The sequence below is a fragment of the Eucyclogobius newberryi genome, unplaced genomic scaffold (genome assembly GCF_026437365.1).
Source record: "Eucyclogobius newberryi isolate DKJ021-1_F unplaced genomic scaffold, fEucNew1.0.hap1 SCAF_15, whole genome shotgun sequence".
NCBI classification, from domain to species: domain Eukaryota; kingdom Metazoa; phylum Chordata; class Actinopteri; order Gobiiformes; family Gobiidae; genus Eucyclogobius; species Eucyclogobius newberryi.
In genome coordinates, this window is record NW_027315779.1 from 26,482,389 (window position 1) to 26,497,388 (window position 15,000).

General features: G+C 38.3%; 1 protein-coding gene across 1 annotated transcript in view; it reads left to right on the forward strand.

Moving 5' to 3' along the window:
• Window positions 1-8,628, forward strand: part of clmpa (CXADR like membrane protein a) — a 154,885-nt gene extending 146,257 nt beyond the window's left edge. Inside the window, exons 5-7 of the mRNA XM_072446922.1 lie at window positions 3,132-3,254; window positions 6,815-6,956; window positions 8,095-8,628. Coding sequence (XP_072303023.1) covers window positions 3,132-3,254; window positions 6,815-6,956; window positions 8,095-8,485 — 656 coding nt within the window. The 3' untranslated portion in view covers window positions 8,486-8,628. The remainder of the gene's footprint in view (window positions 1-3,131; window positions 3,255-6,814; window positions 6,957-8,094) is intronic.
• The last annotated feature ends 6,372 nt before the right edge of the window (window positions 8,629-15,000 follow it).

Here is a 15,000-nt window from a genome sequence, read left to right on the forward strand (position 1 = left end):
ATGTGCACTGCAAAAGAGGAATGATATATATTAGCTAGAATGCTTGGACTTTGGATGATTTATCTTGAGTTTTTTGAATGTTGGATACATTTGTGCGACTTATAGACCTATATTGTTACCCTACACGTACATTATTTTGAATTTGTATCATTTTTTCTATGTTGGTTTACATTTTGGTCTAGGAAAAAGGAAAAAACTGGCAGACAATATTTAAAAAAATAATGAAACTTGAAAGTTGATTGTTTTTAAATTCTTAAATTTTCACATTAAAAATCAATTCGAACATTTTTTAATTAATCACACATTTGCCTTGCACGCTTTTTAAAATGTCATGATTTAAATATTAAGTATTTGCACACATTTTTAAAAAGAGAATTAAATGATTTCACAAAGTCACATTATATTTCATCATGAATTCGTGTGGTCACAGATTTCAGGTAAATGTTCAGGACCGGACAACATGTTAGTGGCTCAAAGCCCTTCATTACCGCTTGCGGGTGTAACTGGCTCTTATGGTGACGGATGGAGCTGCTGGTGTTGGCCTGGAGAGTTCTGGTGTAGTTTGGTGAAATATTTGGCCAATTTCATTTTCTATGATTAATCACATGAGCTAATGCGTTCACTTTGAGAGCCCCAATATTTATATTTTCAATGTGTACATGAGCATGATAGACACTGGCGCTTGAAAATAATTTGGTTACACTTAATGTTAGGGTACACTTATTATTGACACTAAACACTTATTATTGACATTAAACACTTATTATTGACATTAAACACTTATTATTGACATTAAACACTTATTATCGACTTTGACCACTTATTATCTACTTTGAACTAGCTGCTGAGTTGTCTTATTCTGCACAACCTTGTATTGCTGCTAATTAGCACTTTACTAACACTTTTCCAATTAAGAAACTCCTAATTAGTAATAATTTAATACATTTTTGTACATGAACTACGCTTCTAATGGGCTTTTGGTAAAGTTTAGAGGTGTAACAATTAAAAAATCTGACAATTCAGTTTGAGTCACAATTCAGGACCTTTGATTTGATTTGTCACATTCTATCACGATTTATAAAATAACTAAAATGTTATTATTCCAAATGATGAAATATTATTATTGTGTAATTTGCACAACTGTAGCATAATTGCGCTTTTATTTCATATGGGCTTAATATAGGCTATTCTATAATAGAGTTACAGGGTCTTCACATGAGGCCAACTGTGCTGATCATAACCCACATGAGCTTCTTTACGGCATAAACAAGTGCGTCTGCGTCTTTACAACAGTTTGGTGAAATGTTTGGCCAGATTCAACTGTTGTTGTGATTTTGGGCCTTACAAAAATAAATTGATTTGATTTGATTTGATGATTCACACACTGTTGACCACCGTCTGCACCCGCTCTGTCCCGGGGCAGTTCTGCTTTATCGCTGTTGTTAAGAAAGGAAGTTTGTTTTGACTTATTTACGCTTTTATTCATGCACTGTTTATTTGACCAGCACATGGCACATTAATTATATCAATTAAGTGACATTAATATATTACACAGATCAGAGACAGCCACAAGCTCATTTTCATCTGTCGTCCCGGGGCAGAGGCAAAGTGAAGCAGGTTAACAGTGTTCGAGCCATAAAATGCCCCTTGTAACTTTACAAATGCAGCTAGAAACAAACAACCAGTACCTCTTCAGTAATTCAAATACAAATATACAAAGCTAAAGGTTTAACATTTACATTATTCCAGTACAAACAGATCACTACACTACACTACACTACACTACTCTACTCTACTCTACACTACACTACACTACACTACACTACACTACACTACTCTACTCTACTCTACACTACACTACACTACACTACACTACACTACACTACACTACACTACACTACACTACACTACTCTACTCTACTCTACTCTACTCTACTCTACTCTACTCTACTCTACTCTACTCTACTCTACTCTACTCTACTCTACTCTACACTACACTACACTACACTACACTACACTACACTACACTACACTACACTACTCTACTCTACTCTACTCTACTCTACTCTACTCTACTCTACACTACACTACACTACACTACACTACACTACACTACACTACACTACTCTACACCACTCTACTCTACTCTACTCTACTCTACTCTACTCTACTCTACTCTACACTACACTACACTACACTACACTACACTACACTACACTACACTACACTACACTACTCTACTCTACTCTACTCTACACTACTCTACACTACTCTACTCTACTCTACTCTACTCTACTCTACTCTACACTACTCTACACTACTCTACTCTACTCTACTCTACTCTACTCTACTCTACACTACACTACACTACACTACACTACACTACACTACACTACACTACACTACACTACACTACACTACACTACTCTACTCTACTCTACACTACTCTACACTACTCTACTCTACTCTACTCTACTCTACTCTACTCTACTCTACACTACACTACTATACTATACTATACTATACTATACTATACTATACTATACTATACTATACTATACTATACTATACTATACTATACTATACTATACTATACTATACTATACTATACTATACTATACTATACTATACTATACTATACTATACTACACTACAGATGACTACAATCCTGATTATGGTATTATTGGTAGTAGAAACGTTCACTTTCAAATGTAGTAAATCCAGCGGTGACTAGTTGTAATAATGCCTAAAAAGTACATTTAATCTCATAAAAGTTGTGTTGTTATTAGTTTATTTGCTGGGGACAGTGCATGTAAATGAGCATACACGATACCTGCGTTGCAACAATGAAATTTCCCCATGTGTGGACAATTAAGGATTATCTTATTTTACACATGCTGTAAACACATTCACTCATTCATACACCAGCATATGTGGACACTAGAGCCAAGGTGGGTGAAATGCCCAAGGACACAACAACAGTGTGCTCTACTGCCCACTGTGGCACATGGCATTGCATCTATCTCCCATCCAAGTACTAACCAGGCCCCCCAGGCCCCCCGGCCCAGGCGCTGTGGGGCCACACACTGAACCGGCTGTGACAGCAGATCGTTGTGTGTTTTTCTCTCCAGATCTGAAAAACCCAGAGATCGTGACGCTGAGGAACTTAACAAAGGAAAGTGCAGGAGTGTACAAGTGCACGGCCAGTAACGACGTGGGAGAGGAGAGCTGCACCGTGGAGGTCAAGATGCACTGTGAGTCACCTTTGACCTTTAACCATTAACTCTATATTTACACAGTCGGTACGCACTAGGGACCGACTCCAGTGTGCGAGGCTCTACAACTGATTATGGTCTATTCTTAACTGTTTCTCTTTATTTTTCCTTTACTTTTCCTCTTGTACGTTTTTACCTTCATTTGAGTCATTTGTTTCTTGTTGCAGAATTCTTACTTGAGTAATATTGTCATTATTGTCAAAAAGCTTGTTACTCTGTATAGATTCATTAAAAAAATACTATATAAAAGCACAAACACAAAATGATCAGTCCCGTGTGTGGTGGCCCCTGTGGCCTTTGTGGTCCAGGTGCAAGTCCATTCAAACATTTAAAATACAGGTTTTGCATGATTTATACATTATTTAAAAAATCATAAAATGTGTTGGTGAAATCTGATGAGCTTTTGGTCTAGAGTTATAAGCAGTTGTAGAGGAGCTGGAGAGGCTTTCGACAAAGACACAGGCACTTTCAAAAGACGAGCGATACCTGATAATGAGAGTAAATGCTTGGCTTTATTTTTATGATAGGTTTTTGATAGGTTTTTTTTGGGTTTAATTGGGAAGTATTTATCTTATTCTACCTGTTCGATGAGTTCAACTTTCATCATGACATTTTATTTATTTTCTGTAATTCTTTGTTTCATTAATTGCATTTAAATTGCTTCTGTTGGTCTCATCTGACAATTTAGAGACAATATCGAGCACAGATTGGAAGAAAAATGTGTTAAATGCATTAGAAACTTCAGATAGAGATATTGCATTCTCATTTTTTTATGTTTTATTGACATTACATTTTGTTAAATTGTTTATCTTCTTCCATATTGATTTAATATTTTGCTCTGAGCCTCAGAAATGACTCAAATTACCAAAAAAAACTAAACGGGTAGAAATCCTGTACAGTTTTCAAGTCCATAAACATAAACCCATGCCACATTTCTACCGTCAACTTGTATTCATCATAACTGAGTGATTATAACTATCCATATGTGTTTTTAATATATATTACTGCACAATACCTCATCGTCAGTCACAGTAATAGAAACGTTACTATGTTTTTTTTTTTTAAAGATTTTTGGATTATTGGAGATAATGAAAGAGGATAATAATTTTCTGTCCGAGCTGCTCATGATGGAAATGCTAAAAGTCCAGTAAAGCAACTTTACTTTGTATATAACTGGCGTATTTGCATGTAATGTTGGTTAATATGCACTGTCCTCGAAATCAATAAATACATGATAAATCGCAGCGAAGGATGCAGCAAAAAGAGATAAATGGAGCCAGAATTATCACTCCGGACAAATCCATTAGTCTTCATTAGCCTTTGCCACCAATTAAAACTTGGTTCAATCTCACATCCATAGCCAATTATTAGCGCTAATGTTTAAATGACGTCTGTGCGGCGGTTTGGCAGATAACATGGGATTTCACCTGTGGACAGTTCCACGTGGGAGTGAGGACGGGCCGGGTTATTAATGACTTTGTGTACGGAGCAGCTAACAAGAGCCACACAACTCAGTCTGATGTTCTCTTTATCGAACGCTGGCCGATCAATCAGGGGCTTCCTGCAGGCGCCAAATGACTTACACCGAGCCGTCGCCCGGGAGGAAGCGCTAAAGTCTGAAGCCGGGTTTACGGACAAAGGCGGCGTAAGGACAGTGCTGTCTGGATTCAAAAGTAAATTCGAACTATAACTTGCGAGACCTGAAAAAAATTAAAATTAAAATTAAAATTAAAATTAAAATTAAAATTAAAATTAAAATTAAAATTAAAATTAAAATTAAAATTAAAATTAAAATTAAAATTAAAATTAAAATTGAAATTGAAATTGAAATTAAAATTGAAATTAGAATTAAAATTAAAAAATAGAAAGAGAAATTAAATTAAATCAAATTAAATAATATTAAATTAGAAATAAAAATAAAAATAATACAAATATTAAAAAATATTACACATTGAAATACTAGTGTTTTCTTTTTCTTTTTTTCTCCTTTTGATCGTTTTTTTTTCTGAATTATCAATGTTTAATTTGGTTTTAGTTTTTGATTGGGGTTTTGTGTCTGAATGTGAAGTGGAGGGTGAGGTACATTTCATATTTTTAGCTCTATTGTTATTTTTTGTAATAATTTGTATTGTTGTTAATTCAAAAAATTAAAAAAAACTAAAAAAAAAAAACTGTAAGACCAGTATAATGATAATGAATGTAGCTGACTAAAATGAAATCTTGGTCAATGAAACTACCAACTATCAGGCCAAAACAGCAGGAAACACAAGCTGCCGGGACTTCATGCCAAAATAACTATTTGTACATAAAAGTATACGAGTAAATATATTACGCACAACAGAAGCTGATACTAAATATGTCTATCCCGTCACTAAATACTTTGGGATTTGCTAGTACAAAAACTGGACCTGGATCCCCACAAAACCAGGTCTAAAAGTGCCTTAAACCAGGATTTAAAAAAAAGACTTAATCAGGACAAGCAATGACCAAAAGATAAAGGATCACTTTTAGGGATGGTCTGATACATAGATAGTTTCGATACCGATATTCAATATTTGACTTGCTACTATGTCCGATAAAACCCAATACCGATGCTACAACTTAAAACAATCTATAATAAGGCTCACAAATCTATCCTAATTCGAAGAGAAAAATCACAAAATCACCTAGAAAAAGTTTCCAAACGTGTCACAAGGCCAATGTTTTTATACTGTTTTTACTGCTCTGAGCTCTGAGTCCGTCTGTGTTTACCTGGAAACTAACTTCCCATCTTGATTTCTAAAACATTGTCCAGATTATTTTCAGTTTTCAAATTCAAAACCTTTTCTACAATGGATCACTCCTGGTCGTGTTTATCTGGGATGTCAAATCAACTGTGGTATGATTGTGTAAACATACAAACACATTTTTTGCACATGTGTTTTCATTATTTATTTGGTTTGTTCAGATTCTGTTGATTTTTTTAAAAATCTGATGCACTGAGAAGAAAAAAGAAATGGGATTAACACATAAAACTGGGGCACTGCTCAAAAAAAGAAAAAAAATATCGGCAGCAATTTTTAGACATCACCCAATACCAATGAAAACTGACGATATTGGCCGATAACAATACTAGAACCGATACATCGCCCTTCTTTACTCACTAGAAAATAATAACTGAACTGAATAATGTCTGGAACTGCACAATACTCTGATCACCCGCTCATGCATCAGCTGCAGAAAGATTTACAGGATTTACAGTTCCAGGATCCTGACCAGGGATTACATCAATCAATATGTAATAGACTTTTACTGGTCACATCTCGTAATGTTTGAACTGATCATCAACTGAATTCATCCATACCATAGTTACTCACAGCTGCACAACAAATGTATTCGTTTGTAAAGAAATCCATTTGAAGTCCCTGAACTGGCCTCGTGCATAATCTCAATTAAAAAAGCTCGGATTCCACGGTAAACTGCTTTTACGTTTTTTCTTTATGGTGTAATAAAACCGTAGTGTGCGTGTTTATGTGATCCGATGTGCCGCGTCTGTGCAGATGTGAGGGGGATGGGCGTGGTCGCCGGTGCCGTGGTGGGCGTGTCCTTTGGCGTCCTCCTCATCATCCTCATCATCTGGCTGGTGTTCCGCAAGAAGGAGATGAAGAAGTACGAGGAGGAGGAGACGCCCAACGAAATCAGGTACGGATCGGGAAATACAACGTTATGATTAATACTGAGGCCAACTCGCTGCGCACAAAGGCGACTAAAACCATGTAAGTTACGTAATAATTGCAGAATGCTGTTATTAAAGTTAAAAGGCTACACAAGTTCACTCAAAGTTGTATTTTGGTTGATTCGTGTATGTTTGCGTGATGCTGTACTGCCCCCTGCACCATTTTCACCTACCCACTATCCCCGCCCACATCCCTATACTTGATTATTCGTCAAATTAAGACACTGGGACACATGTTGGGTTTAAGACATTATGTAATCACTTTTTAAAAATAATCCGCTGCTTTCTGCTGTGAAATGTCACAACCAAAACCAAACGTAATGTAAAATGATTATTTACCTAAATTATTGTTTAACAGCCTCAGAACTCAACCCTTGGCCCCCTATTATTTCTATTATTTAGAGTACAAGTATTTAGGTGTTTTCATGGACTCTCGATCGCATATTAAAAATATGAGAAATAACATTACATGTAATCTAACAAATAATATAACAACAATGTTTCTCTGATGAGCTGGAGCCAGGCAAACATCACCTCACTGCTGCCCACGACTCTACAAGCAGACTAGGAAAAGACTGGACAAAAGATCTAATTCATATCATCATTGTACAATTAAATTGGGATAACCTAATTATTTATTCAGACATGATTCTGGGCTACAAAAACTTTCATGGTCTGGCCCCACCCACATTGAACAAGTTTATACAATTAATATAAGTTTATACGTTATATTAAAACGGCTTTTGGACAATCAGACATGTCTTTCTTTATACTATGTTGTATGTGTAGTGTGTACTTTTAGTGTGTCCTATTATATTTAGCTTAAGTATTGTATCTCACTGATCCTCATTAAGTTATGTCATGTGTCTGGACTGAGTGTTCTTTAATGTGAACTGTCCCATAAGCAATCAAATAAACTGTATATAATGTATACGTTGTGTTTTGTATATTGCTGGTATTTTACATCTACAACTAATAGATTGAAACTATATGTGTAGGTATAATACTGGCACATGTACAGAAATGTCTATGAATGTACATTGTTCCTGTTGAAATAAACAAATAAAAATACAATCAATAAATCCATCCATTGTGTGTTTCCAGGGAGGACGCGGAGGCTCCCAAGGCCAAGCTGGTGAAGCCCAACTCCCTGTCCTCGTCCCGCTCCGGCAGCTCTCGCTCGGGCACCTCCTCCACCCAGTCCATGGTCCACAACATGCCGCCGCGCCCCCAGCGAGCCTGCGTGCCCGCCGTGGCCGCGCTCAAAGAGAACTGCCACCACCAGGCCCCCCCTGGTTACTCCCAGACCGGCTACTCCCAGACCCTCCCCAAGACGCCCGAGCCCCGCGCCACGCCCACATCCTCCTCCACCGCCACCACCGCCTCCACCTCCAAGCCCAGCCCGCCGCCCAAACTCAGCCCCGCCAACCTGTCCCGCATGGGGGCCACTCCGGTCATGATCCCGGCCCAGAGCAAGGCCTTCCAGACTGTGTAGACCGGGATTATGTACTAAGGATTTCCCTTTTGCTCAAGTCTCAGGACACGGCAACCAGCTCTACTCATGATCAACTTTGGGACAATCTTCTTCATTATAAAGGCTCATTTACGCTCTACGAATGAGGCGCAAACGGATACGCATGGAGGCTTCTGTCCGTCCTTTGCATTGTTCTGTTTTATTGGGTTTTGTTGGGTTTTGTTGGGTTTTGTTGGGTTGGGGGGGAAGGGCAAAGATGCTGTACATGTGCTGACTTCTGGGGACAATAGGCCATCACGGCGCAACAGTGGAACTTTTAAAGGACACATATTATGCAACTCAACTTTTTTTCCCTCATCAAAAACATATGTGGAGTTCCATTTAGCATCATTCAGTTTGAAGTTTGATGAATCCTATTTAGAAAGTTCTCTCTCTCATCAAAAACACGACATTCTGAGTTTCCCCGATGTGCGATGTCATATTCTTCTACGATATGGCCCTTATTTTTTGTGCTGTTTTTAAGTCCATTTATCATTGTCACACTCGTTTTGAGCATTTCTGCTGTCGTAACAACTGCGAGGCTACATTAGCATTTTGGAGGCATTTGGTTCTCTCTCATAAGAGGTGGAGCCAAAAGTTCCTACCCGAAGAAAGCCAGAGTGACATGAAACAATTTGGCTTGAAGTAATTTAAACCTTTTTTGTTCTAAAACATGAGATGCCAAAGTAAAGGTACTCAAAAGCACATCTACAGGCCAATAACAGAATAATATTAAAAACACACTCACCTCATTTTCTTGGCTTTTCCCAACAAATGAGATCCAAAAAATTGTCGTGGGCACCTCCATGTTTGTTTTCCCTTGCTTATTTTCTTCTGTTTTTGGAAATGCTCTGACTAATATTGAGCGCCCTCTGGTGGTTATTTAACAGAACGCAGCCTTGACACTTGACAACGGTTGAAAGTTTAAATGCAGTAGCGTCATTACGTTTGGTACGTTTACGTACAAAAATGGAGCATAAATGAGCCTTGAATATTGCATTTATTTTTATTTTTCTTCCCATAAATTGATGAACAGTTGTCAAGAGGGCTGAACGAAGGATGTATCACTATGAAAGCAGATCACTCACTGCGATGTACGGACTACGGAGGTGGGGAAAACTCTTCAAAACTCCAGTTGCGATTTCAAACATGACACATGTTGGGATTAGTGGCATTGATTGTACAAACTGCATATTATACACTTAAATGAGTTCTATTGTGTCTGCTGTCTCCATAAAGTATTTCCATGTGTACAGTTTGCTAAAGTTACAATAGTATCCATTCCACAGGGACAGTAGGCACTCACTTATCTCTTTTGTGGCGCAAGTCCACAAGACAAAGCTGTTTTTAGTAGGTTTAGAGGTATAAAGGAGGCCAAGTCATGGACCTACTATTACTATTAAATAATGAACATTCTAAGCAAAGAAAACATGTAGTAGATATATAGTATGCTTTGGCTTATGGCGGTGTTAGCATTACATTGCTAAAAGTGGAGTGAAATATGAATCTAAAATGATCTAATGAAATCTGATTTACAGAATAGGCCATGACTTAGTTTCTCTTTTTAATTGTCTTGTTTTTCCTTTATAATATCAAACCAGATCCTGGGTATTTTTGAAGATTGTTGCAGACTATAAAGAAAGTGCCACTTTGTGAAGGTTTACACTTCATTGTTCCTTCATCCCAGATCAGACTGTATGAATGTGAAGATAAATATATATATATATAAAACATATACATGATTTTATTTTGTAGCAATAATGATATTCTATAGTTACATTGCTCATTTGCAGCACAGTATTGTCAGGAATGTTAGCCTCATAGCATAATTGTCTTGTTCACCTTTTCAACCAAATCCTTTCTAACTGATACAACTTTGTCTTGGTTTTATCTGTAGCCAATCAAAAGGCTTGTTACATCCCTAAATTATCACAACTTTGACATTTAAACTTTACAACTGTGTGGTACATTATGGAATACTAATGCAGTTTTTTATGTTGTTTTTTTAATTCTATGGTAGATCAATCGCGCAACACGTTATAAGAAAAGTTACACAAAAATTAATTTTGTTTAAAAAAAGGGAAATACAATTATATTAAATAGTATATTATATCATCATCATACTGCTTTTATTTTGTGTTGCAATTTGCCTAGTTTCATTTGTATTGCAGAACATCATTTTTTGGAAGGATATTATACGTACAAGGGGTTCAAATATTGATTTTGGTGAATGGATTTGTGCGACTTGCGAGATCTTTAAGGGGCTGTACCAATTATTTTTCATGTTCATCTATTGTAAGAGATCAAAGGATCAAAAACGAGACCACAGTTCGACGTCTGCATCTAATTATAGAGTGTTTCGTTTGCCGTGAAGCAGGAAGTGGATTGTCAGCATGCTAATAATTGTTAGCTTTACCGTCACGCTAAAGCTAGCAAACATTAGCATCCTCTGGGCTCTGAAAATGGTGAAAAGTCCTTCTAAACTCATCACGGTGATACATGTCAAACTCTTACATTGTTCTGCTGTTCATCAGGTACAGAGCCTTTAACATCTTGTCAATATCAGCAAATATCGGTTATCGGCCACAACGGCAAGGCCTTTATCGGACATTTTATCGGCTAAAAAACCGAACAAAATAAAAACATCATATCAGACCATTGGGGAAAAAGAAACAACAAGAAATGAATCAAAATCTGACTAGTCCCCTTCAAATAATCAAGCTGTCAGACTGTACGGAGTGCCTTTGGTTGTAGCGACCATGCTCACGTGGACGCTCGCATATGAACAATAGGATATTTATGTTCTCTCATAAGGAACATGACACTAATCAGACTTAATGTAAAGTTCACGAGGCTGGACGCCATTTATAACTGACCTGCCGCATACCAGCTATATATACGGGGCTCCTCTTCCTCCATGGGGCCTTCTGCGGTCCCCAATCTTCAATCGCATTCCACGGCGCCTCCAAACGTAATCTGCCTCTTATCCCTCTTCGCTCTTTCAACTCACCTCGCTTGGTCCCAGGGCACTTGGATCCGGCGAGGTGCATTGTTCTGCCTGGTCGGGTTGGGGTGGGGGTGGGGGGGGGGGGGGGGGGGTGTTGTCACAACCTTCATCCAAGGACAGGAGGGCTTTTTCATTGTCCCGGTTGATGCCAAAATTACTTTGATATAACTGTGGTTCTCCTGCTGACGGAGGATAGAGAGGGAAGGAATCAGTCGTATGCAATAGACAGCAGAGTTTAGCAGAATGTAGTTGGTGACAAGGTTAATGAGCCCCTTTGGCAAAGATAGGGACAATAACAAACCAAATTCTTGCTTTCATCATTTTAATGTTTCGTGTCAAATGTTAGTGTGAGGAGACAATTACAATCTTGCTATCGAGGCCAGTGAAAAAATGTACTTAATGGATTTACATTTGGATTTAATTGAACGATTTACCATTTTGGAGTGTCCTGAATATACGGCTGTACCAAAAAACGTGGCCTGCCTGAAAAAAAGATTGAAAAACACTGATCCAACTAACAAACGTTTAGACAAATCTTAACAATTATCATTTTCATTTTTCATATTTTAGTGTTTTACGCCCCAAAATATCCGAAATACATGTTCCGATATCTATAATCATAATTAATTACTGAAAATATCTTGATGGATCTTATAAAACGATAAATAGATTTTTTGGAGGGGTAAAATGACAATGCCAACCCGTAACTTCAGTGGGTCTAATGTCACTGTCATTATCTTCATACATTTTGTCGTACGGCCCAAAGGTGAGGCCCCAAACTAGCACCGCAGCTCAGAGCTTGAACTCACTCGAACACATTCCACTTTACATACTCATTTGGTTGAGGGCAGTGCGATCAATATGGAAGAGCGTGGATGGGCCCCCAGCCTATAAAAGCGGCCTGGAGCGGTTCCATAGGCAGTAAATTGATGTAGTGATGGCACGGCTTGAATAAACATAAGCAAACATGTGCAGGTCATCCACAGACGAGGTGTCCTTAGCCTCAAACAACCCAGCCACCATGCTAATTCAAGTCAGTGCTAGTCGGCTAAGATTGTTGTAGCAAGACGCATTTGAATTGACTGATGAGTGGTTTTCATCTGAACGACAGCAACAAACAAATATTTTCAAAGTAAGAGGTTAAAGTATTTTTTATGGAAATTAAAACAAATCTGGCGTCATTTAACTGTTAAACTGGTTGGGAAAATTGGCCTACTGTTACTTTGAAAAACAAATTTGAAACATTTAGTTAAACGTCTCAGGTCATACGTCACTTCCTGTGCCGCCAGAATGTCCACGCCCCCTTTTGAGTGAAAACAAACAGTGTTAACAAATAGGCGGGGGATTTAATTAAAAATATTCACTAACTTCTCCGCCCATGGCTGTTGTGTCACATGTATTCATATTTTGTTGTATTTCTGGAGCAAAACTATAACGTTTTAACAATTTGTATCACCTGCCTATCCGTTGTCGCAGTTTGTTTTTACCCAAAAGGGGGCGTGGCCGTAGCGCTAGCCTAAAAGTACCCGTATGACCGAAGACATCCATGACCAAGGGATTTGAATTTAACTTTCAAACCGGAAACTCAAAAGCTTGTAGATGCATTACATGTATTATTAGGATGATCAGAATGTGTTACAAAAGTGAGGAATACACGAGGACCACCACCTTTACATTTAATAATAAACAAACAGGAAATTAAAAGACTTGTTGATGTATTTGAAGGTACACTGTAACTTTTCTGGTGTATTTTTGTCCAGATACATCATAAAAGCGGTGTGTTTTATAGTCCTAGAACCCGGAAGGGCACTATTAGCATGCAGCATGTTGTTAGCGTAACAACTCAGCTGGTCTCTGAACGCTGTGGAAAGAACTCATCATGGTGATTCATTAGCAATGCGTTAGGTAAGTGAGGTGTAACTTTGAACCGATGCAAATAGTTTTGGTGTTTTTACGTAAGTTTCAGTTTCAACTCATAGTCACAACACATTTCCACGACCCATTTTCACAGGAGGATAACAGACCGAACAAAAAAAAAACATAACCACACCTCACGCTCTGATATTTGGTTGGACCGCCTTCAGCTTTAATTATAGCCCATGTTCGCTGTGGCATAGTTTCAATAAGATTATTGATCTTGTATTGATGATGGTGAGTGACCACTGCACATGCTCACTGGGGTTCAGATCTGTAGTAGATGAGTTTCTGCTTCTCCTTAGATGTTTTCTCTGTTTGACGCCAATGATTTGACCCTTCTCAAACAGTTATCTTTTCCATTACCACGGGATTTGTCTTTACACACGGTTGCTTCAGAAATGAGAAGCCGCTCACTGCATCAGTCGGGTTTAACGTACCTATGACAGGTTGGACGACACATAGAACTAAAAGTCGTATTTAGAATTTTGCTAAAAAATTAAAAAAAATTCATCCCAGAAGAGCTCTTTTTTTAGAATTATAATTTCACTTCGATGACATTGAACTAGGAAATAACACAGCAAAAACTCAACTAATGTTGTTTTTTTTTTTTTATTTAATTGACAAATACAAATATATGAGAGCACCTTTATTTTGTTGAATTCATATTTAGAGGGTCAAAAAAGTTGTTTCTTTGTGTAAATTATGCAAAAACTTTGACTGGAATGAGTGTCCATAGTGTGATGTCACTTCCTGTCATTTTATACATATGTTTTTTTTGACGTTTTCTCCACAAATACATACTCGATCGGTGTAAAACTATAATGTATATGTACAACAGGATACGTCAAGTTAAAATTAGAAAACCGTAAAAACCTGTCATGGGCACTTTAAATACCGCGTTGCGGCTGGAAGACAATGAACCAGTTATTCAGCAGGAGGCTCGTACCTATTCGCTTAGTTGAATCCGGGTGGCGACATTTTGCGGGGGAGGGGCAGGCAGTGTATATGACCGGGCAGAACATACGTCGGTTACATCCCGCCGCATCACATCCTCCACCTGTGTTTCCCCCTCTCGCACTACTTGAACGATCCTCGTAGACCTGGAGTCATTCCACTCCTCTCCGCACACGTAGCTTGTTCTTTAGCTCGGGGCTACCAAATTGGATCAAACCCCACGCCGAAAACGGATTAGACGTGTTATGGCGGCTTGACAGAGTTTCCTCGTTATCACGCCGGCTGAAAAAGTTGTTCAAAATGAGGTCTGCGCTGCAGATTCTTTCCGGATTACACGGCTATATGAAATACTGACTTATTGCTATCGCGTCACAGCCCATTAGCCTTTCCGAGCCTGATAAAGCAGCCGATTTGTGCGGTGGATGTCCTCTACGGGTATTTGGGGTTGCGTCGAGTGCGAAGGGGAGGCAGATAGGATGACAGCACCCACGGGAGAACTCCTGATTACCAAAAACAACCGCCGTTTTCCCCATAATGCCCCTAAAATTCAGCCGACCGAGGCCAGGTGGATGATGGACGCTCTGTTGTAGTAGCATATACTACATGACATACTTGGCGA